The sequence below is a fragment of the Gopherus flavomarginatus genome, chromosome 6, assembly GCF_025201925.1.
Source record: "Gopherus flavomarginatus isolate rGopFla2 chromosome 6, rGopFla2.mat.asm, whole genome shotgun sequence".
Classification (NCBI taxonomy): Eukaryota; Metazoa; Chordata; order Testudines; family Testudinidae; genus Gopherus; species Gopherus flavomarginatus.
In genome coordinates, this window is record NC_066622.1 from 95,113,339 (window position 1) to 95,138,725 (window position 25,387).

Genomic DNA, 25,387 nt, shown 5'->3' on the forward strand with positions numbered 1-25,387 from the left:
GCTGTTAGCAGGTAATCAACGGTGCAGTTGCCACTGACTCATCATCCACTGCTCATTCTAAAAGAATCTGGATTTCCATATAATCAGTGGTTGGCAAATCTTAGCGTAAGCTAGGCACTACAATACTACAAACTAGCATTATAATGAACTATTATTCTGTTACCATCATTGGCAAGTAATTTCTGTACTGCTACTTGTTTCTCCCAATAAGTAAGAAGGGTTAACAAATCCAAATGTGCCATGGTCACCCTCCCGTCCCCTGCAAGATACTGATAGAAGATACATCACCTATTCTTCCTGGGAAAGTTCTTACAAAGCAACAGTAAAACCTTCACTGGTCCTTGAAGAAAATTATGTCAGCCCAGACTTACATAATCTTGAAATGCTATCCAACCTTGCTGCTTGATTAAATACAAACAATCCCACCATGATGGGTGTTTATCAGCTTGCGGCAGCTGCCAAGACATGTCAGACACTGCTCAGCCAGGAACAGCATAGTCACAGATTGATTTTCAAACAAAATTACCGAATTTATATTCACAAATTTGGTGCCCACAATAAGTCTCCATGGTAGAGAGAGAGTGATTTTCTGATGTGGGACTGTGGGCACAGTTCACTCCATGTGCAAAACTGTGCCTGGAAATTTGAGGCCCTAAGTATAGTTTTTTCACCTCAGAGGATGATTGTGCCTAAACTCTTTCCAGGTAACTGCACCCATTTTTCCACCTATCTTGGGGCCTTAAAAGCCTTTTTGATTGCAGTTTGGAAAGATTTGGCCCAATGTATTTGCTTAAATTCAATTTTAAGCTCCTCAGTGAAGGGGAACTTGTGTTCTAACCGTGTATATAGTCCAGTTTTCGACTGGAAAGTCCAGTCAAAAGGGGCACCTGGCAGTGTCCGGTCAGAAACACTGACCAGACACCAAAAGTGTGGTTAGGTGACGCATTGCTGGGGAGGAGGGACGTACAGGTTCGAGTGCCTCCCTCCAGCAGCTGGCCCAGGCAGGGAGTGGAATGGGTGGGACCAGAGCCTCTTCTGGCCGCAAGGATGCTGCCCGGTGCCTGGAAGAGACCCTGGCAGGGAAGAGGCAGCAGTGGCAGGCTGCCTCCTGTCCAGCCTCAGCTTTGGGGACAGTGACTGAGCGAGCCAGAGCCCACCCTCCCTCTCCCCGGCATGCTTGACTCCTGTCTAGGGTTGCCAACTTTCTAATGGCACAAAACCAAACACCCTTTCCCTATGACCCGGCCTATGCCCTGTCCCTTCTTCAAGGCTCCGTCCCTGCTCACCCCATACCCCCTCCCTCCATCACTGTTATCCCCCACCCTCACTCACTTTCACTGGGCTGGGGCGGGGTGTTGGGGGTTCCGGCTGGGGGGGTGGTCTCTGAGGTGGGACTGGGGATAAGGGCTTTGGGGTGTGGTAGAGGGCTCCGGGTTTGGGGCAGGAGGTTGGGGTCGGGACAGTATAGGTTGTGGGTGCAGGCTCTAGGTGAGGCTAGAAATGAGATGTTCAGGGTGCTGGAGAGGGCTCCAGAATGGGGCAGGGTGTTGAGGTACAGGGGCTGGGAGGTGAGGGCTCTAGCTGGGGGTGCAGGCTCTGGAGTGGGACCAGGGATGAGGGGTTTGGGATACAAGAGGGGGCTTCAGCCTGGGGCCAAGGGATTCAGAGTGCGGAGGAGGTGCAGGCTCTGGCTGGGGGTAAAGGCTCTGGTGTGGGGCCGGGGATGAGGGGGGTTAGAGTGAAGAAGTGGGCCCCGGGCTGGGGCAGGGGTGTGGAGGGTGAGGGCTCCCACTGGGGGGGTGGGCTCTGGGGTGGGCTCGAGGATGAGGACTTTGGGGTGCAGAAGATGGCTCAGGGCTGGGTGTTAAGGGGGTGCAGGGTGTGGGCTCTTGGAGGGAGTTTGGGTGTGGGAGGGGACGCCAGGCTGGGGCAGGGGGTTGGGGTACAGGATCCCGGCGGCACTTCCTGCGGCTCCAAGGAAGCATCTGCCAGGTTCCTGCAACCCGTAGTCACATGGGTGGCCAGGGAGGCTCCGCAAGCAGCCCTCATGCCCGCAGGTGCCGCTCCTGCAGCTCCCATTGGTCATGGTTCCCGGCCAATGGGAACTGCAGAGCTGGCATTGGGGGTGGGGGCAGCGTGTGGAGCTTCCCTGGCAGCCCATGCACCAAGGGGCTGAAGGGACCTGGCAACTGCTTCTTGGAGCCACGTGGAGTTAGGGCAGGCAGCTGAACCTGCCTTAGTCCCAGGCCCCTGCTGCGCTACCAACCAGACTTTTAATAGCCCAGTCAGCAGTGCCGACCAAAGCCTCCAGGGTCCCTTTTAGACTGGGTGTTCCAGTTGAAAAGCAGATATCTGGCAACCCTATTCCTGTCCCCGGAAGCTGAGCCCAGGCAGGTTGCAGGCTGCCACCGCCGCCCCTCCCCAGACAGGCTCTCTTACAGGCAGCTGGCTATGCTGCACAGAGCCGCGACTGGGAACAACTCTGTCCCACTCCCCACTTAGGCCTGGCTGGCAGGGAGGGTGGCCAAATGTGCCAGGGAGAGCCGGCGCCAGGGAGGACAGAGCACCTCCTCCCCAAAGTAATGTGAAATGGGGAGGGGCATGGGGGGAGCATGGGGGCCCCAGGCTGAGAGGGTGGGGGCGGGGAAGGTTCTAGCACTCCTCCTGGAGTGTCTGGGTTTTAAATATTACAAAGTTGGCAACTGTAATAAGGACATTTTAGAAAACGTTCCCAATGTTGCTAACACCTGTTCAGTTTCACTTGTGCAAGCAATGTTAAAGCCCTATTATAGATGGACACCAATTGCTGCAGATCTGCCAATGACAGCTGGTAGCCAACTTATGCTAGGGCTGCCAACATTGTTAACAGTGGTGAAGCTGAATCAGTCTTAGCAATAGTGGGAAATTTTTAGAAAATGTCCTAATGTGTTTGATTAGCATGAGTTCACTTACAATGGGCTATAAAACACTAATATTTCTGCTGATGAATTTCAGAGGAGATTTGCACTTTGGTAATTGCTGAGGTGTTTTCAGAAGACTCTGGGGGTTTCACATGTACTGCAAGCAATAAATATGGCACTGTCTCTAGCATCGCTTGTCTAACTGTTAAAGGTAAGAGAATTTTTAGTAACTTTCTTGCAAGTACATATAATTGGATCAGGCTGTGATACTGTATAGAGCAGATTGCTGTGTCTTTTCAGAACTTCACTTCTCCAGTTAGAGTACTTTTGTCCATCTTTGTAGGACATGAAGGGACAAATCCTGCACCAGTCTTTTCTCAAGCTAAACTCTCACTGACCTCAGGATTAGATCAATAATCTTTTTTGTAATCTCTCTCGATTCTCTCCAGTGTACCAGTTCTCTTACTATAATATAAAGCCCACAATGAACCTGTTGGCCCAGATCCTCAGTTGCCACTCACCTGCTTTGAGCTTCTGAGATACAAAGCAGCTGGTTAATGCATCAGTAAATGGGAAAAAAGACTCAGCACAGCATTAGTTTGTATTTTGCTCATGTTTGGAAGGTTTTCTTTGCAACCATAAAAGCCAGAGAATTTTTCTGACCGATTCTGAAGATGCTTGCGAACTCATTGGAGAACAGGGGTGTAGATCTAGATCTTTCCAATTGTAGAAAGATTCTTTTTTTCTCTCTTTATAATATTCTGTTACGTTTAAGAAATAGGTATGTGTATGAATATAGCCAAACAATTCATTCCAAAGCTAGATAAGGCATTAACCTGAGCTTTCCCAACTGCAATAGTTATGATTTTACTGTAATCTAATTCACCAAATTTAAGTAACAGCATAAGTTTAATATTTGCCATTTCAGGGCCTGAGGACCATAGCAACACTGCTGCCCTTCATACAATGAGCTCAATCAACTTAATTGCTGCTGAACAACATCCTACCCCACTCATCCCTTCACTTCCAGTGGTGGATCAGCCCCCAAAACCTAAATTAGAAGGGGTCCTTGTGAACCACAATGAACCCAGGTCAAGTTCTAAGATAGGCCTCCGGGTGCACTTTAAACTGCCTGAAGATGATAAAGGAAGTGAAACATCATCAGAAGATGGAGGAAGATCTGCAAACCAGGTTAGACCACACTACTTCCAGGAGAGGATTAATGGACACACAACGAAAATACCAGAGCCAACCTCACCTACAAAAGAGCCCCCTCCAGTACTGGCTAAACCAAAACTGTAAGTAAAATGAATTTTAAGTCTTAATATTAAATGTTAGAAATCACATATCATTAAACTACCTCTGATTTCATGTGTATTTCATGAGGAAATGAAAGTGCATTACAACATTTAAAAAAATTCAAAAATATTTTCCCATTTCTTTTTGTGTTGTGAATTCTATGGTATTTTGTGTGTTGTTGTTGCAAGTAAGAGATTAATCATATTGCCTGGATCCAGGCAAAATGCAAGCAAACTTTGCACGTTTCTCACTTAGCTGTGCTTATGTAATCTTATGTGGAGTGGATACATACAATTTTGTATTTCATATAGACTGGTAGGTGTAGTATTTCTTGAATATGAAACTGAAGATTCATGAGACCTTCCCTTATAACTTTATGACCCAGAAAATGAATCTCATCCTAAGACAAATAAAAGATTTAGGGGTTTAAGATGGTGTGATACCAGACAAGTGCAGGATTAGAGCACTGTGGTCTGGGGAGATTTTAAGGACCAGTGTAATATTGTTTAAGGACAACTTTTGGAATCCCAACCATGAGGTACACTCAAACTGCTTCCTCTTTTATCTGAACACCCTTTTGCAGTTCATTAAAGAAATGAACTTCTATCTTTTTGCTAATGGAACTTAAGAGTTCCTTGCCTCAAATCCAATTTAGCAAGCAGTGTAGAGCCCTTCATAAAAAACAAACAAACAAGGAAACCTACATAGCATCTTTCATTTAAGGATCTAAAAGTACTTTAAAAAATTAACTAATTAATACTTTAAGGCATGTGTGTAGTATCATATCACTTTTACAGATGAGAAAACAGAGATTAAGTGACTTGCCAACAGCTTGTTTGGCACATTTTGGAAGGAAAAATCAAATGCACAACTACAAAATGTGGAACAATAAGCTAGATGGTAGTACTCCAGAAAAGGATCTGGGAGTTATAATGGATCACAAATTGAATATGAATCAACAGTGTGATGCTGTTGTAAAAAGGGAAATTGTCATTCTGGGATGTATTAACAGGAGTGTTATATGGAGGCCAAGGGAGGTAGCTGTTCTACTCTACTTGACACTGCTGAGGCCCCAACTGGAGTAATCTGTCCAGTTTTGGGTACCACATGTTAAGAAAGATGTGAACAAACTGGAGGGAGTCCAAAAGAGAGCAACCATAATTATAAGAGATGTAGAAAACCTGACGTGATGAACAGTTGAAAAATTGGGCATGTTTAGTCTAGAGGAAAAAAGGCCTGAGAAGAGACATGGTAAGTCTTCACAACATTATTAATGTTGCCCAACACTTGAATGACTATGGAGTCCTGTGGAAAAAATAATATGTGATCATGTAATTAAAGGCTGTATCATAATGCAGATGGCCAAGGAGGCCAAATTAAACTTGCACAGGCAACCTTAATTCTGGCATTTCGTAACTTTTAAGTGCTTGACTTTGAAAACTTAATAATGTTCTTTTAACAGAGTTATTTGTGGGCACTAAATTATGTAAAGAACAACAGTTACATTTAAATAAATCTGAAGGTCCACTAAATTCATGGAGTTTGGATTTGGGGCCATTTATACTTTTAAACTTTCAGAAAGATAAATTTTCATGTGAAGAAAATGTAAGTGAATTCATAGACAGATGAAAGCACCATAAGGTTTGAAGTCTCTCTATATAATGGTGAAGACTAAAGTGCAATATAAAATTAACATTAAAAAAATAAGCAATAGCAGCTTGTCTATCTTTCTTTGTTAGATATTAAAGGAAAATTGAGCAATTTATTACATAATGACTCTTCACATCTCATAGTTGTCATTTATGTTGTTTTTCACTAAGGAGAAAGGCAGCCTATTATCCATATGCTATATTTCCACATGCATAATAACAAAATCTATCACATAATGTGGGAAATAATTTGCTTTGACTGCAAAGTGAACAAAGGCATCCACTATAAATAACATCTAGGAAATAAAAATTGCATGAACTGCAGCTGCTCCCTGAATGATGTACTCCAGCTCTGCACTGAGGGCTTGTCTACATCAGAAAGTTGCAGCGCTGGTGAGGGAGTTACAGCGCTGCAACTTAGGAGGTGTACACATCTGCAGGGCACCACCAGCGCTGCAACTCCCTGTTTGCAGCGCTGGCCGTACTCCCGTTTTGTCTCGGGTGTAGAGGATCCAGCGCTGGTGATCCAGCGCTGGTAATCAAGTATAGTCACTTACCAGCGCTTTTCTTGACCTCCGTGGAATAAGCAGGTATCCCAGCATACCTGAGGAAGCCTCTGGTAATCAAGCTGGTCTTCTTCCCCGGCTTGCTCTCGCGTTCCCCGAACACCGAGCAAGCAGGTCTCCTTCCCTGAGGTTTGCTGGGTGGTTCCGGGAAGGCGAGAGCAAACCGGGGAAGGAGACCAGCTTCGCCGCGGTTTGCTCTCGCGTTCCCCGAACAAGCAGGTCTCCTTCCCTGCGGTTTGCACGGTGGTTCGCGGAACGCGAGAGCAAACCGCAGCGAAGCTGGTTTCCTTCCCCGGTTTGCTCTCGCGTTCGCCGAACCCCCGAGCAAGCAGGTCTCTCCTTCCCTGCGGTTTGCAGGGTGGTTCGCGGAACGCGAGAGCAAACCGCGGCGAAGCTGGTCTCCTTCCCCGGTTTGCTCTCGCGTTCGCCGAACCCCCGAGCAAGCAGGTCTCCTTCCCTGCGGTTTGCAGGGTGGTTCGCGGAACGCGAGAGCAAACCGCGGCGAAGCTGGTCTCCTTCCCCGGTTTGCTCTCGCGTTCGCCGAACCCCCGAGCAAGCAGGTCTCCTTCCCTGCGGTTTGCAGGGTGGTTCGCGGAACGCGAGAGCAAACCGCGGCGAAGCTGGTCTCCTTCCCCGGTTTGCTCTCGCCTTCCCCAAAACCCCTTGAAGCCGCCCAACAGCGCTGCAGTGTGGCCACATCTAACACCACTTGCAGCGCTGGTTGCTGTAAGTGTGGCCACTCTGCAGCGCTGGCCCTATACAGCTGTACTAATACAGCTGTAACAACCAGCGCTGCAAAATTTTAGATGTAGACATGGCCTGAATGTCAACGCCAGCCAAATTAAGGCTGATTACATTTACTCTTGAAGTGTAGTTGTTACAGCGTGTTGTTTACCATACTGTTGGCTTCAGCACTTAGTTTAAACTCTTAATAGATGTTAAAAAGGCAGGCTTGATACTGGATTGTAAAAGTTCATTGTTCTCTCAGTTACACCAGCGCAAGCTCACAGACTTTAGTGGAGATGAACTACTAACTACTAACCATAACAGCAGAATCTGACTCCCTTAAAATAAAGGAAATTAAGTCTACAGATCAGAGTTTTATTTTCCTGCAAATAGTTCTCTTCACCTGTTAAAGTTTAAAAAAACAAAACTGTTCCAATCAAATAGTATGTATTATGGCACTGGGAAGAAAGGAGAAAGGCTTTTAGCAGGGGAAAGGAGTGGTTTATTTTAACAATATTTCCTTTGCACCCGATATCGTTCTCTTTGCTTGATGCCACAGAGCATGAGAAAGAAAGAAGCTCTCCCTAGTTTTTGTTATTAGCATCACCTTTCCTTTTGAGCCTGAGGTGTGACCAGCTGCACATGAAAATTTATACTCTCAGAACTACAGTGGCAGCGCAGACAACCTGTTTAACAGTTTGATGTGGCACATGACAGATTTTATCCATCCTTGTTTTGTATACAGAGATCCCACCCAGTTGCAACAGCTCCACAACCAGGTCTTGCTTGAACAGCAGCATCTACACCAGCCGTCACCCCCATCTCCAAGAGAACTGCCATTCAGCACAGGTATATTGAACTCCGCTACTTCATTCAACCAGCAGTATACATCAACTATATACAAGGAAGCCAAAGTCTCTCCTTCACAGACATTCAGCTATACCCGACCGAAACAGTTCCTTGTGTCCCAGAACACCACACCACCTATCAACTCCCCTTCCAGCTCCCCAGTGCCTACATTCAGCAGCGTGCCTCAAGGAACCCAAAGAGCAATGAACAAGGAAAATTTCATTGAATCTCCTCCACCAATCCAGACAAGGTCTCCGGGAGGGTTTACAAGCCAAAGTGAGCAGCCTCTAGCAAGTCCCAAAGAATCAGTGTTGCCTCCACTATTGCTTTCTATATCTAGCCTGAACCAATTTCAGCCCCACAGCATACTTCCTACTTCTGTCTCTCCAATCAGCCGGATTCAGAACCCAGTAGCCTTTCTGAGTTCTGTTCTTCCTTCACTTCCTTCTATACCACCAACCAATGCTATGGGTCTGCCTAGAAGCGCACCAGCTGCGTAAGTAGCACAAACTTAAAAGCTGAAGTTGGTACAGGAAGTTACTTTGAAACCATGGTTAATTTCTGTTTTGTGCTCACATAGATGTTTTGTTGAAATAATGTCATTCATGAAATAGAAATATAAAGATATTGGTGGGCTCTTATCCATTAGCAGCATGCCTACTTCTTGGAAAGGAGGATTTGATTCATTCAAACCTTATGCCCAATTAAGGCAGCTTTGGGGCAGGCCCATCTGGAAGGATGGTAGCTACAACATGAAACCTGGAGGACAGGGTGGACTCAGGATGACAAGATGGTAGGGTTAAAATGGATGGAGGTAGGAGATATTGAGGACTTTCAGAACTTCATCAGGGATACAGAGAATTCTGTTCATGGGAGGAAGAGATTTTACAGGATAAATCTAAACCTATTTATCTGTGAGCTGTTAAAGCTCATTTACCTACTGTGGGTAAATGATTTAAATTTTTTAAAGGATTTGGTAACCAAGACATGGTGACCCAATGGTAGGCATATAGAATAGGTATATCTACAAATAATTTACAAAATTTTTGTTTGCAATTGTTAAATATTTAAAAGCTCTGATGAATTAATAGTTTCCAAATAAATGATAATTTAATTATTAGAATAAGCAGTAGAGAGAGGTTTCTGTGACAGACTAGTGTGCTCTATGTAACCAAACAAGTAAGATGTTATATCCAAAAGATTAATGTTTTGAAGTGTCTCATTTTTTTGTTAGAGAAACAGGGTGGGTGAGGTAATATCTTTTATTGGATCAACTTCTATTGATGAGAGAGACAAGCTTTTGAGCTTACCCAGAGCTCCTCTTCAGGTCTGGGAAATGTACTCAGAGTGGAACAGATTGTTTAGTATAAGTAGAAGACACATATTTCAAGGGACTGTTCAAGGTGAAGTGGCCAGTTAATACCCCTGCAGTCATGGGGGGAAAGGGAAAAAAAGCTGGGGATGGGGGCGGTTTAGTAGGTTATATAGTGTTTTACATAAATCTAGTGCCTCTATTCAGTCCAGGATTTTTAGTGTCTAGTAAAGTTATGAATTTAAGCTCCCAGACTCATTTTTTGAAGGTGTTGTGCAGGTGTCCTTTGAGGATGAAGACTGATAAGTCAAATATGGAGTGATTGCTTTGTGAAAAGTGTTCACCCACAGGTGATATGGTGTTTTTGTCCTTTATTATTTTCCTGTGTAAGTTCATTTGAGAACGTAGGGATTGTCTGGTTTCACCCACATAATTGTTATTGGGGCATTTAGTGCACTGGATGAGGTACACCCCAGGGTGTGATTGGCATGGGTAGGACCCATGGATCTTGAACGGTATTTGGTTGGAGGTATTGATCATCGTAGCAGTGAAGATACATCTAGAGTTTCTGCATCTGTTGTTCTGGCAGGGTCTGGTACTACTTCGAGTTGGTGTGTCCTGGTCTGTAGGAAGCTTGTTTCTGATGATGAGCGGGGAGAGGCTGGGAGTTGTTTAAAGGCTAGAAGAGGGTGTTCTGTCATTGTTTTCTTGATAGAGTTGAGATTAATAATAATAACTGCTGTCTCTCAGACCAACACTGTGTTAGCATGTACTACACTAACACTTTTAAAGATCTTTTCATGAATAGACCTCCAAACTCTTTACAAAGTGGGAGTCACCATTACTGTTCTTATCTTACACATGAGAGACAGCAAGGCAGTGACTGTCAAAAATAAACATAGAGTCTCCGGACTCACTGTCCTGTGTGCAGTCCCCATGGCCATAACTTTATGTCAAATACAGACAAATCTAGGAATTAAAAAAATATATACATCTACTCCCAACACTCACCAGCCTTTCACAGTAAAGTTCAAAGAAGCCTTTAAGTACATTTAAGATTGCCCAGCACCACCAGGTATTTGGTTTCTGTTGAGCTCAGCAACATTCCTACAACACATGCCTGGGCTCTTCTGCAGTCACAGCATGGACGGCAGACATATGAAACAGAGCTGTCATGTTCTTAGTTAGGATTTTACCCTTACCCCACCAAACAGTGAATGAGATCTCTGCAGCTTTTACAACCTCACAACAACAACAGTAGGCAAAAACCAACCAAACAAAAACCCCCTTGGAGCTAGTGCATACGTACTGCAGAATAATTGTTCCCTTCACATTAATCACACTTAACGTTTATATAGCACATTATAATCATTAACTAATTAATCTTCAGAATACTGAGGTATGGTAGGTAACTATTATTATCCGCATTTGCTGTTCCTGGCTCACAGCCTAGAGCTAACTCCACATGCAAATAGCTCCTATCCAGTCAAGGGCCAAATGTACATCTTAATATGGGAGCAAGCATCAAAATGAGGGGCACAAAAATTATTTGAGTTAATGGACCAACATTTAGGTCTAGGTATACTTGGTCCTACCTTGGTAAAGTGGGTTGGACTAGATGACCTCTTGAGGTGCCTTCCAGCCCTACATTTCTATGATTTTACCAGAACTTTAGTTTCATTATTTTGCATTGGTGATGTTAAGAATTACTGCAGTAGGAGTGGTGAGATAACATCAAACTTGTGTGGGATGATCTAAGATAAATGTGCTTTTCATAGTGATGGACTGTTACCCCTTCTACTGATGTTTCCCATTAGTCAGAACACATCTAATTAATTATATTAGTACATTGCAGATTTACTCCCCAGTTGCTTTTGGGAGAGGTAGGCCATAGGAAGGCTTATTCTCTTAGCGTAGAGACTGTTGTTTAATATTCAAACATTTATTAAAGTTTGATTTAGTTTAAAAAGAGACAGCATTTCACAAATGGAAAAGTAGAGATTTGGCCTAGAAGAACCAGGAGGGGGGAGGGCACAGAAAGGAATGAATGATCAGGGAAAATATGAGAAGGGGAGGGTGAAGACACACCTGCTATATGGTTGCCCTGGTAAGGTAAACACCATTAACTTTTTTGGTATGTTACAGCTATGTCTCTGTGTACCTACATCTAGATGTACACACATTTCTTGAATAGCTTGGTGTTATTCTGATTACCTCATTCCAGAAAGGAAGGATCTGGAACCAAGATGTAGTATCTAATGCATATTCTTTTCTAAATGTGCATTCTTAATTCCTACTGGCATTAACGAGAGTTAAATGCACATAGTAAGATAGTAAGTTTTTGTTCTCTGTTTAATAGATAAAACAATCAGCTGATTTCTTTGCATATTTAGAGTTTAATGAATGACATTACAAAAGTGATTAACTATTTATCATTACTAGCATTTTAGTAACAGATCTGTTTTCTAGAGCAACCCATGGACTAATGAAGAAAAATCTAAAGCCCCTGCAATTAGCAACGGATGATTATATTCATGACAATAAAGCTGCAGTTGTAAGGGACTTGCAGAGAAAAATGCATTTCAAAGAGGATGTCCGTCGACATAGTAGTCAGCAGGTAAAAATAACGATTGTTATTAAAGTGCCCTTCATTCACTCATCATAAGCAAGATAGATGTTGAGTCTTATGGGACACAGATGTGTGTAAGGCTGTGAGGTCTCATAGTAAGTACTGCTTACTAGAGTTTTTAAAAGGATATAAAGAGGTATGGATTGTAGAATTTTGTACTGTGAGAGTTCTTATATTTGCTTGATAATCTCTGATAGAAAATATTGAGGTAGCAGTGCTGGAATATAAAACCTTATCTGAGCATAGCTTTTCACCTGTACTGGATTTCACTTCCTCACTTTTCATGACATTTAATTAATTACACACATCTTAATTCATCTACTGTACATATTTGATACAACTTACGTAGAGGAACTAATTGTATGAAAGATTGCTTGTTTACTTGGGTTGAAATAGTATGAATTAATATGCTATTTTAATTCTTTTTGTTATGAACATTTTTTCAGACAGCTGAGTAACATTAATTGAGAGGTTATTCATTATCAGCTTATCATAAAAAATGTTTGTGGTAGCTGTTATGTCTTTCAATAGGAACTTCAAAGCCAGTGTTAGGTGAGCTTGATTAAATAAGTTTTTAACAAAGCTCAAGAAAGTGAGTATCAGTTGAAATCAACTAGAATCAGTAAATACTTCAAAATGTGGGTGAATAAGAAATTAAGGTGGCAACAAAATGTTGGAGGAGGCTGGGGGAATTCCTTGATAATGCAGGTTCAGCAGCCATTTAACAATATTGGTATGAACTTGGACATGAAAGACTAAGAGTGTACTAATGGCTACAGAGTAGCCATTTTATCTGTGGGAAAGTATTCTATCATCACTATTTATATGGGACCCCTTGTACTAAGCCCGTTTACTGAGGCTTAGTCCAAAAAGGAGGGATTTTCCCAAGTTGCTCACAAACAAGAACTTTAAGCATCTCTGAAAGAGAATATAGAGGTATCTGAAAACTGTGGCTCTGTGGAGTCAGTTACCCACTGTTACGACTGCTATTGTAATCTCTGGCTTTTTAATTATGCTGTTAACCTTTCCTCTCATGGATTCCCCTCCTAGAACACTTCTAGTAAAACAATTGGCATGTGGTATGTTTTGCAGATGAATCACAAGTGTTACAGTTTGTACTTGCTGTGGTAGTAAGACAAATTACTTAGATAATTACTGTGAAATACCAGTCAGTCTTTCAAGTTAACTGCATGATAACCTCTGTAGAAACAAGGGGGACTACATAGTATTAAAGTTATCTGCTGATACCACAAGTTATTTATATACTGTATTTATCATTAGGTATGAGGCCAAACCAAAATCCTGAATCCTGCAGCCCAAGAACTTTGAGGAAGTTCAGATTTGACCCATCTCTAATTACTGTGATAACTTGCCAGACAGCATCCAATTTTGGGGAGGTTCAACAAAAGTAAATGTTAAAAAAGGGGGGAAGTCTAGCTCCACCACAAAATGAACAATCCATCTCCTCCACAAAGGGCTCAGTGTTTGAGCTAAATCCACTGTTTTCACTTCTGCTTCCCAAATCCCCACCCTGAGCCACTAACATTTTTATACCTCCACAACTCAGGGAGGAGACTGCTTTGGTTGATACTAGGATCTGGAAGTTTGAGAGAAGACCTCTTGGTATTGGTCTTCAAACAGGACATGAAATGAAGAAGGGGAGGAAAAAGAACAGTGAACATACGGATGCATTATATCTAGGTGTTTCTGTACTTGGCCACATGGGTGAGGGGTTCTGTCCCAAAAAATGAAATATTGAAAAAGATTTTTTTTGTATCAGGTATTTCTGCATTACCTTGGCTTTTTGTTTGTTTGTTTGGGGGGGTTATTTTGTTTTTTGTTTGTTTTGTTTTGTTTTTTTGGAGTACCAGAAGAGTTCTTTTTTAGAAATTTGTATTCAGTTTTTATCAAACACTGATAAATCAGTACTGCATAGAAAAGATAAGTATTTAATGAATGGATATGAGTATTGTCCTATATTGAGCTTAGCTAGTAGTTTCATTATATTTGATTTTCTCAATATTGTTTTTACTACCGCTGTCAAGCAATTAAAAAAATTAATCGTGATTAATCATGTGATTAAAAAAAATTGTGATTAATTGCACTGTTAAACAATAATAGATTACCAATTTTTCAATTTTTCTACATTTTCAAATGTATTGATTTCAACTACAACACAGAATAAAAAATGTACAGTGCTCACTTTATATTATTTTTATTACAAATATTTGCACTACAAAAAACAAAATAAATAGTATTTTTCCATTCACATAATACAAGTACTGTAGTGCAATTTCTTTATCACGAAAGTTGAACTTACAAATGTAGAATTATGTACAAAAAAACCTGCATTCAAAAATAAAACAATGTAAAACTTTAGAGCCTACAAGTCCAATCAGTCTTACTTCAGCCAATCGCTCAGACAAACAAGTTTGTTTACAGTTGCAGAAGATAATGCTGCCTGCTTCTGGTTTCCAATGTCACCTGAAAGTGAGAACAGGGTTTTGCATGGCACTGTTCTAGCCAGCATTGCAAGATATTTACATGCTAGATGCATTAAAGATTCATATGTCCTTTGATGCTTCAACCACCATTCCAGAGAACATGCGTCCATGCTGATGGTGGGTTCTTCTCAATAATGATCCAAATCAGAGTGGACCGACGCATGTTCACTTTCATCATTTGAGTCAGATGCCACCAGCCGAAGGTTGATTTTCTTTTTTGGTGGTTCAGGTTCTGTAGTTCCCACATCAGACTGTTGCTCTTTTAAGACATCTGAAAGCATGCTGCACACCTCATCCCTCTCAGATTCTGGAAGGCACTTCAGATTCTTAAATCTTGGGTTGAGTGCTGTAAGTATCTACAAGAAGTAGGACTGAGTTGACTTGTAGGCTCTAAAGTTTTACATTGTTATATTTTTGAATGCAGGTTTTTTTTGTACATAATTCTCCATTTGTAAATTCAACTGTCATGCTAAAAAGATTGCACGACAGTACTTGTATGAGGTGAATTGAAAAATACTATTTCTTTTATCATTTTTACAGTGCAAATATTTGTAATAAAAAATAATATAAAGTGAGCACTGTACACTTTGTATTTTGTGTTGTAATTGAAATAGATATATTTGAAAATGTAGAAAACCACCCAAAAATGTTTGTTTAATTTCAATTGGTATTCTATTGTTTAACAGTGCAATGAATCATGATTAATTTTTTAAATTGTGATTAATTTGAGTTAATCGCATGAGTTAACTGCAATTAATTAATAGCCTTAGTTTTTATACATATTACCTCCATCTCCTCCTAAAAATTCTTGTATAGTATTTTTCTTATGCAGAGTGTTGAATTCTATCTCAAATATCAGAGGGGTAGCTGTGTTAGTTTGTATCCACAAAAAACAACAAGGAGTTCGGTGGCACCTTAAAGACTAACAAATTTATTTGGGCATAAGCTTTTGTGGGTTTTTTACCCACAAAAGCTTATGCCTAAATAAAGAAAGCTTATGCCAAATAAATTTGTTAGCCTTTAAGGTGCCACCAGACTCCTAGTTGGTATTGTATCTCAGAGCTGTCCGAATTTCAGTGGCAGGGAAAGTGATTGCTGTATAATACAATTTGTGAAGCATCTTGAGAACATCCGGAATGAAAGATGTACTATGCTGAATTGTAAATATAAAGTGTTGCTATCATTTTATTATATTACTATAATTACTATTATATTACACAAGAGTGATTCCATATAAATTTATGTCTTCATTCTCCTATTTATTATCCAACAATGACTTTCACGTGAAATCTGGTCATCTTACAAGTCAAGAATTTACTAACTGTGCACTCAGCATGATATTTTATAATCCAGATGTGTTCCTTCAGCTTCATCCAGTATATCATTCATCACCAACAATAAAGGATACTAGATGCAGAAAATAGCCAGTAATTTTGCTGATGATGCATGAGGTGGAATAGATTATAATATAGTCTTCTACAGCTATGTTAGTTGTGCAGTGCTGGCAGGCGTAAAAACATGTTTTTGCTAATAGATATAGCAGATGTAAATTTTACTGTGTGTGCAGTAATAAGATGCCATTTTTACTAAATACTTTAATCATCATAACCATTCTTTAAACTGAATTATGCTTACAAGCTTCATTTCAATGGGACTATGAATGGGAAAAGTTCTTCTATTTGGACAACACTTGTGAGCTAAGAGCAGTATTATTTCCTTGGAAAGCTACCATACAAGTTATATAATTGATAGGAGAACAAAGATAATGAAATCTCCAAACCCTGTGTTACAGTAAAATTAAGGGAACTAAATCTACAATAATCAAGAAAAGTTAGAATTAAGGAATGAGAACAAGGAGTTGGATTAGTTGTGTGAGTAGAACCCTTGCAGCCCTAAGAATTAGGAATTGTACCCACACATTTATGTTGTTTACCGTGAAGAAAACCATGCAGCAGTGCTCTCTGGCTGTATCTCATATGAGACATTGAGAGCAGCATGTGATTGTTTTATTGTTAGTACAAAGAGTAAAGCTACAGATGATGAAGTAATGGCCATTTTGTTCACAGCCCTCAAACACATATGTATGCTTCCCTTTCCCTGGTGAATATGATAATGTCCAGGATACAGGAGGCCTAGAGTTTATCCAAGGGCTCTTCTAAGCACCCTAACTAATAACAGAACTACATCTCATTAAAACCAAAACACAGCAACAGCAGATCAGAGGTCATTTCTTTTTTACTCGTTCTGCACCAACACCAACAAAACAACCAATCATTGATAACCACAATTATCTCATCTCAGATCCCACAAAACACAGTCAAACCCCACGAAGACCCCCAAACCTCCCTCAAAAAACCCTGTACCTTAAAGGACTATAATCACACGTACTTCAGCCATCCCGAAAAGCAACATACAAATTTAGGCTATTTTGGACGAAGAGAGGGAACTAAATTCCAAAGTAAAGGTACCCTCATGGAGAATGCCCAGTTGTATAATACAAGACAAAACAGGATTAGTAATTGGCAATATGCCAAAGGATACAATTCAAGATCTTGGTATTAATATATAAAACTCTTAGCAGTCTAGGCTCTCTGGGAATGTCTACACAGCAAAAACAACCCTATAGCAGTGAGTCTCAGAGCCTGGGTCAACTGACTCAGGATTGAGGGGCTCACGCTGTCTAAAAACAGCAGTGTAACTTTTTGGGCTTGGGCTGGAGCCCAGGTCCGAGACTTGGCAAGAGGGGAAGGGTCTCAGAGTCCAGTTTCCAGCCAGAGTGTCTACACTGCCCACCAGGACAAGCCCATGAGCCCAGGCTCTGAGAGTTGCTGTTGGGGGGCGGGAAGGGTTGCTGTGTATTTGTACCCTAATTATTTGAGCAGACACCAATTGCTTTATGTCCCTGGCTGACAGTTATGGTCTTTTTTAAGGCCCTAGGTTAATCAAGATCACAGAGAAAGGTGTCTCTCGGACAATGGTCTTCACTGATAGAATTCACCACCTAAAAAACAATCATTGAGCTTTTCACACTCTGCTTGTTGGGACACTGCAAACCCATTAACTTCAGTTGGCCTGCCTTTGACAGTTTGGGTGCACCTTGTCCTCCCCTCCGCCCACCCCCTCCACACACACATTTGCTCTTTCTTCTGTTTTCCTTTTGCATCTGACTACTTGAGAACTGATCATTTGGGGGTGATTTATATTTTTGATGCCTGTGTATTATATGTGAGTGGCTGTGATTTTAGATTTTTACTATTTTATATTTCATTTTTGACTGTACAGCAAGATGTCACTGTGACGGGTTCCCTCTGGGGGTGCCACTTGGAACTAGGGTACCACTGAGCCCGCCTGACCCACCAGCCTGGGCTCCTTTTCACACTGTGGTGCTGTGATAAGTTGCCAAGTTCTCTAAGCTTGCTCTTTCACCAGCATACCCACAGATAGGAACACACGCAGCTGCAGCTTTACACACAGATACTGAGATCAGCTCTGTATGGGAAGGCTCAGCTAAGGCACCTCCCAACTGCTAAGGCACCCCTCCACACACACAGTCTGGAGTGTAAACCCAAAATTGTACCATCTTGCGCTGCACACAACATAAACTCATACAATTCGCCCCCTCCCTCAATGTGGAGGAAGCAACAGCTTTCTGCCCTAAATTATAATTTCCACACACTGGTTTTAGACAAAAACAAAAACAAGTTTATTAACAACAAAAAATAGATTTTAAGCTATTATAAGTGATAGCAAACAGATCAAAGCAGATTACCTTAGTAAATAAACAAAACCACAAACTGAGCTTAACACACTAGAATATGACATTCCTGAGTTAATTGTACTGTAGGAACCTTATCTTAGGCATTTCCTGATTTTTAAAATTTAAACTATGCAAACCTAGGCCATGATCCTGCATAGTCATCTGAGTGCACAGACTGCTGTGTCTGCATGAAGCCTCACTGACATATCCGGGACTCCACATGAGCACAGCAATTTGCCAGCAGGGATCACAGTGCAGGATCAGGATGTTGCAATAACAGTCATTTTTGCATGCCATTTTTTTTTAGTAAAAAAAACACAAAAGAAAGAAAAAATGCCTATGGCGGGGACTTTTAAATGGCTCCATCAGATGGACTCCCTTCTTCCATATTCTCTGCTATAAAATAGCACAATATTTAAAGAGAAAATGCCCTTATTTTGTAATTACATTCTGCATCTTCTTTTTGATAGCAACCAGTATCAAATAAAAATCAGTAGAAAAACTACTGAAATACCCCAAGTATCTAGAACACTTATCAGACTCTCCAATTATGTTGTATTATTTCATTACCTCTGAACTTCATTCATTATATTTTGATTCCAAAATCAGCTCCAGATTCATTAAAATTATGCCTTTAAGTGGTATGGTACTATCTTCCTAATCCCATTACTTCCCTCTGCTAGAGAACAACATATGATGAAAAATTGGCCCACAGACTTCAGGGACCAAGCAATGATTCCCCAGTCTTCAACTATACAACTCAAGATGTCTCCAAGGTACAACATTGTTATCCAACTTTTGTTACACCATATGTAATTCTTGTCACTAGATTTTTCATTTCCAAATTCTGCCTTTGACACAAATCGGTAAAAAAAAAAAAAGATATGAAAATAATTGCTTCATTGTTCTAGAAAGTTATTATAAACCTCTACCTCGATATAATGTGACCCAATATAACAGGAATTTGGATATAACGCTGTATATAAAGCAGCGCTCCGGAGAGGGGGGCTGTACACTCCGGTGGATCAAAGCAAGTTCGATATAACACGGTTTCACCTATAACGCGGTAAGACTTTTTTGGCTCCCGAGGACAGCGTGATATCAAGGTAGAGGTGTATTTGCATTTCTTTGTAGGTTTGAAAAATTGCATGATCAGCATTTGTGCTAATAAACACACTCATATAGTTTAAAACTATAAATTTGAGCCAATCCAGTAGTAGGACTTTGCACTGCTAAACAAAGATCCCGTGTAAAAATCTCTGGGCTCAAGCTGTGGTCCTTAGGGTATTAGGGGCTGGGAGTGCCATGAAGACATTACACTTGGTACTGGCAGAATGGAATGCCTTTTGTTGCTTGATGTGGACTACTCTGGAGGTTCAAAAAGCAGTACACGTTCCAACAATTCTGTTGTGTTGGGTTGGGTTCTCCTTTGCACTAACTTAAATGACTATACAAGAGAAGATTCAGGTGCCATGCATCATTCTTTTTTCCTTATTACAATGTGCATAAAAACCAAAAGTTTGTTTATTGGCTTCTGTAGTCCAAATCCTCATCCTTTAAATTTTCAGGGCATCAGATTGTTGTGATCACACAACTTGCTTACTCCATGAGGACATAACATTCCACATCCTCATTCAAGTTCCATCTAATTCAACTGTAGCTAAAAGTTACCTTCCTGAATTCTCCAGATTATCCATGAATTTACTGTACCTTACTTCTGACCTTATATCCTCTACCTAATCACCTGCTCAATCACCCTATTCTTCCCCCGAGCCCTGTAGCTACACAACTGTACATGACACTTTACAAAACAGTGTAGCTAGAGCACTGCTGAGGGATAAAAGCTGTTGTAAGAGATTTTCTGATGTCTTAAATGCACAAAGAACAACATTTTGTTAGTGACTCGCAGCCAACTTCACAATTGTTAATCTGCAACCACACTTTAAAAGGTGAGATAAACCTTCAGCATAGTTTGATTGGACAGATCTGGTACTTGGGGAAGCCAGGCCTGGAAAATAAGTGATCAACATAGATCAGAATTCCCCCTAATACAACATATTATGTTCAGATCAAGATACTTATTTGATGGGTTATTCTTTTCAACATTCCAAGGAAGGAATGGAAAAGTGGTTAGCATACTAGTCTGGGACATGGGAGACCAAGACTCAATTACTTGCTCCACCACAGACTTCCCATATGATATTGGGCAAGTCACTTAATATCTGTAAAATGGGGAGAATAATACTTTCCTGCCTCTCTCAGGTGTTGTGAGGGTAAAGGCAATAAAAAAGAGCTTGTCAGTTGCTCAAATACGATGGCAAATATGGACTATATAAGTATTTAAAATACAGTAGAACCTCAGAGTTACGAACTGACCAGTCAACCACACACCTCATTTGGAACTGGAAGTACACAATCAGGAACATCAGACACAACCAAAAACAGCAAATACAGCACAATATTGCAGTGGTTTTCAAACTGTGGGTTGCAACTTATTACTGGGTCATGGAATGTAAGGCACTGGGGCACGACAGCTCTGGTCAGCACCACCAACAGGGCCATTAAAAGTCCTGTTAGCAGTGCTGCCTGGCTAAGGCAGGCTCGTCCCTTCCTGTTCTGACATCGTGCTGCTCCCCGGAAGTGGCCAGCAGCAAGTCTGGCTCCTAGGCTGGGGGGCCACAGGGCTCTGCATGCCATCCCAAGCACTGGCTCTAAACTCCCATTGGCCAGGAACTGGCCAATGGGAGCTGGGGGGGCAGTGCCTGCAGGAGAGAGCTGTGCGGAGCCGCTTGCTCACCTCCGCCTAGAAGCTGGACGTCTGCACCCCCGCTGTGCCGCTGACTGGGACCCGCCCAAGGTAAGCCTGTGCCTCAACCCTGTGCCCCAATTCCCTTCCCGCACCCCAAACCCCTCATCCCTAGTCCCACCCTAGAGCCTGCACCCTCAGCCCAGAGCCCTGACCCTCTCCCACACCCTAGCCCCCAGCCCCAGCCCTGAGCCCCTCCGATACCCCGACCCCCTCATCCCCAGCTCCATTGGGTCATGGGCATCAACAATTTTCTTCAGCTGGGTCGCCAGAAAAAAAGTTTGAAAACTACTACAATAGTGTGTTAAATGTAAACAACTAAAAAAAGGGGGGAAAGCAGCATTTTTTCTCCTGCATAGTAAAGTTTCAAAGCTGCTTTAAGTCCGTGTTCAGCTGTAAAGTTTTGAAAGAACAACCGTATCATTTTGTTCAGAGTTATGAACATTTCAGAGTCACAAACAACCTGCATTCTCAAGGTGTGCATAACTCTGAGATGCTACCGTAGATAGATTTCTTCCTAACAGCATGGTAGGAAGCAACATATTGTGCTAGTTTCTGATCAGAAGCCATACATCAAAATATCAATATCCTTTGACCAAAAAAAATACAAAAGAAAACGAAAATGTTTCCCAGTGTTTCTGTAAATCTAGCCAAACATTCTGAAGTATACACCTTCCTACTTTAAAGTTATGCTGTGACAAACCTCAGCGTCAGGACACAATTGCATCATTTGTGGGGAAAGTAAAGTGTGTGATAGCTATATAATCATGATCCTTTGAAATAGGTGTTTACTTATGCTACACAATCTGTTCCACCTTGTATTTATCTGTGACACTCTGAATGCTTTTCCCACACCTGAAGAAGAGCTCTTCATGGCTCAAAAGCTTGTCTCTCTGACGAACAGAAGCTGGTCCAATAAAAGATATGACCTCACCCACCTTGTCTCTCAAAGGAAATACAAGATGTCAAGACTGAAAAAAAATTCTGTTCTGGTGGTAGACAAGCTATTTGTCCAGTTTGAAACCAGACAGTCTTGTTTTCATATGATTTGTGCCTGTCTGATACGACTAAAACACTGAATATGGTTTTGTCTGGTATCATACACAGAGGATGCCATTTCCCAGAGAACACTCCTCTGCCCCCAGTGGCATGACCATGTGTGTGAGGTCACGCTGGCTAGGGTCAGGCAGTACATTCTGAACAATGACACCCTCTGTGCAGCGTGTGAGAGGTCATGCTGGCAAGGGTGGAGGGGTTATGTAGGGTGGGGAGAACCGAGAGGATGTCCTGTATTCTGGAGATGCATCAGTGGCCATCCTGTGGGGCCTTAGAGAAACTAGTAATAATGTTTTCAGATCCTGGCAGATGGTTGGGGGAGTCTGTACAAGTGTTTGCTCTCTGCTCTCAGGAGCTACCTGAAGAATTCCAAAGAAGCCCTTAGAAGTTCTCACAGCAAATTTCAAATCTAAGAAGAATGAAATGAGATATCAGAAAAGTGTGGACATGGAAAAAAAAGAGAAATATCTGCTTAGAATCACTGCTTATGGGAGAAACTGGTGTATCGGAATTTGGATGATTTAATTTATGAGTAACTTCAGGAACAAGAGAGATGACTATGAAGCATTTTAATGCCAAAGCTATTTCTTAAAATACACAAATCGCTCTCTGATTTCATATGGAATCTGCCCCCACACAATCCTGTTCCCAGCACCAGAAAAAACAAATTGATTGCTTAACTTCCCCATAGACCTGTACGAAGGCCAAAACCTTAGTCTGCAGGAAAACATGATAAACTTAGTAGATCTGAAATCAGAGTAACTCCTGATTTACGCTAGTGTAACATATTAGAATATGGCCTATCATATAAAGTGATATGCTAAGACATGCTTTGTGAAAGAAAAAACTAAACAAGATGAAATTCAGTAAGGATGTATTCAGCTTGCCAGCTGGTGGTGAACCATACGGCAAACCTTAACCAACCATTGCAGTAGGTAACACCATCTTGTGGATGCATCCTGCACAATACCACAGACTTGTGGGCTCAGAACTCTGATCTGGCTGTGTTGCATTCACTGCAGAGAAGGGAGATAAAAATGTATTTCCCCCACTTTCTGCTCCCTCAACTCCCATTCTGGGTTAGCCAGTTCAGCCTCCCATATAAGTTAGAGAAGGCTGAAGGTGGTAATGTGCACTGGCTGGTAACTGTATCTTAGGGCATCAGAATGTACAGTATCATTCCTCAGCCACACACCCTCATATCCCCACCATGCCCCCTACACTGGGTTGTTAGGACAAGGGAGTGAAGAGAGAGATCTATGCCAGCCAGGGATTCCCTTACACAGAGAAATCTATAACTAGCCTATTAAGGCAGCTCCTGTTGTACAAGGAGGGCTGGGGGGTGGAGAAGGAGCCTATGGTCTGTAGATAGCAACTTTTAGTTACCACAAAAAGGAGAGTCTTTTTAGCTGAGAGAAAGGAACTGTGCTGCACTTCTTATCTGACAGGCAATCTTTGCTTATATTGCACATGAAACTATTAAAATAGGTCATGTGGGGTATTATGAGGGCTGATTCATAAATATTTGTAAATCTTTAGAAGGAAGATGCTTTAGAAAGTCAAAATATTATTATCCTGTATAAAGAAAAATCATCACAATCTTTTCAGAAATATTTACCAGTAATTTCTGTAATGTGTCTCTTAGAGTCTTGGAACTTTTCCTTACTGAATATTCTTAGATCAAAGCAGCCTGTATTTTATCACAATTCCACTCCCTGTATGCTAGCAGTTAAAGCTAAATTTTGATGACACACATCTGCGTCAGAAATAGGATAAGGACATAATCCTATTGCCAGTGAAATCAATGGCAAAACTACTATGGATTTCAACAGAAGTAGGAGCCATATCTTTGTGCCAAATAGAGAGGAGGCTGACGCCCTATGTACAGATCTCATAATGAGAGAGGTTTTGGACAGACTTCTCATTGGCATTGAGAGGAAGGTGTAGCTGAGCAATGTGTCTTTCCATTGACTTCACTGGCTTTGGATCAGGCCCTTAATGAATTCAAACAAATTATAACTGGTTGTTCACACTGGAATGGTCACTGTAGCAACATATATTTTCATAATCTAAGGACCAGTTTCAAACTTACATTTTTACATTGTGGGCCAGATTGTGCTCTCAGTTACACCAGTGCAAATCCAAAGTTAACTCCACTGGTCAAGATTTGGCAGTAAGGTAAGTAAACCCAAAAATATTTCATATTTTTTAATCTTGATATCTTCGTCTTTTGGCAGCTATACTTCTGTTTATTTAAATGTGAATTAAATTATTACACAAAAAGGCAGTACATCATATATTTAGTAGGCTACTAGTTCTGGAAAACACCCTTGAAAACCGCAGTCTACTTTTTCAGTGTGCCACATTCTCGAGAGAGGCCTAAAGGAGTTATGTGCACAGCTCCCATTGAAGAGGTGCAACTCCCTTTGACAGATCTCAACCTTACTCTCATTTTCGTGAAACATATACACCAAAGTTACAATAAGAGCCTGCGGGTGCACATATTGGTGTTTACTGCTGCACAATGCACCAGTACACCTACTGTTGGGGTTAGGGCTTTTTAGATTTTCAGGTCTTTTAGATGACATTTGGTTTAAGACAAGTGATTAGAAATACCTTTGAGTGTAATAGTGTTGTTCAGATCACTGCCGATGTAATTCTGCAGGAATACAAGATTTCAAGCTTTGAACAGAGGTTGATGAATGAAATAGAGTTTCGCCTGGAACGTACCCCAGTGGATGAATCAGATGATGAAATCCAGCATGATGAAATACCTACAGGCAAGTGCATAGCACCCATCTTTGACAAGAGACTCAAGCATTTTCGGGTCATGGAAGGATCTCCTGTTACATTCACCTGCAAAATTGTTGGAATACCCATACCAAAAGTAAGTGATGCTTATAGTCAGATGTACAGAAATAAAGGTTACTTACCAGTAACTTCCTGTATATCACTTCCACAGACCCTCACTCCCAAGACTGTTGTTCTGCATAGGTAGTTCTCAAAGTAATCAGTAAAGCAGTTAATATAGCAGTATCTCCCCACTACTGCTTAGTGCAAGTCAGCCCTAAGTGATCTGCATTGACTGATCTCCAGATCTTTTTTGATCAAAGGAAGACAAAACTTGATAAAAATATTAAGGTCTCAATTCTGTCTCAAAGATATGGGCTGATTTGATGAGATGTCTAGCAGTGCGCATACTCATACAGCCAAGAAAACAGTTCTGTAATGTTAACTTACATTATCCCAATACTGAAACATTCCGTTGTTTATTTTAAATATGCAAATTTTACAATATTTATAAAAATGCGCAGTAGCAAATGTTCAGCAAACA

General features: G+C 41.4%; 2 protein-coding genes across 7 annotated transcripts in view; one reads left to right on the top strand and one right to left on the bottom strand.

The window, feature by feature from the left end:
- Positions 1-25,387, top strand: part of MYPN (myopalladin) — a 125,008-nt gene that overhangs the window by 75,876 nt on the left and 23,745 nt on the right. For 5 of the 6 annotated variants that reach the window (XM_050959286.1, XM_050959289.1, XM_050959288.1 and 2 more), the window contains 6 exons: positions 2,995-3,111; positions 3,829-4,198; positions 7,886-8,485; positions 11,771-11,918; positions 18,875-18,967; positions 24,719-24,940. In XM_050959286.1, the coding sequence (XP_050815243.1) occupies positions 2,995-3,111; positions 3,829-4,198; positions 7,886-8,485; positions 11,771-11,918; positions 18,875-18,967; positions 24,719-24,940 (1,550 nt within the window). The remainder of the gene's footprint in view (positions 1-2,994; positions 3,112-3,828; positions 4,199-7,885; positions 8,486-11,770; positions 11,919-18,874; positions 18,968-24,718; positions 24,941-25,387) is intronic. The other variant, XM_050959290.1, reaches the window with a different exon arrangement.
- Positions 7,080-25,387, bottom strand: part of RUFY2 (RUN and FYVE domain containing 2) — a 176,031-nt gene continuing 157,723 nt past the window's right edge. The window contains exon 20 of the transcript XR_007775146.1: positions 7,080-7,233. The gene's annotated coding sequence lies outside the window, so the exon portion shown is untranslated. The remainder of the gene's footprint in view (positions 7,234-25,387) is intronic.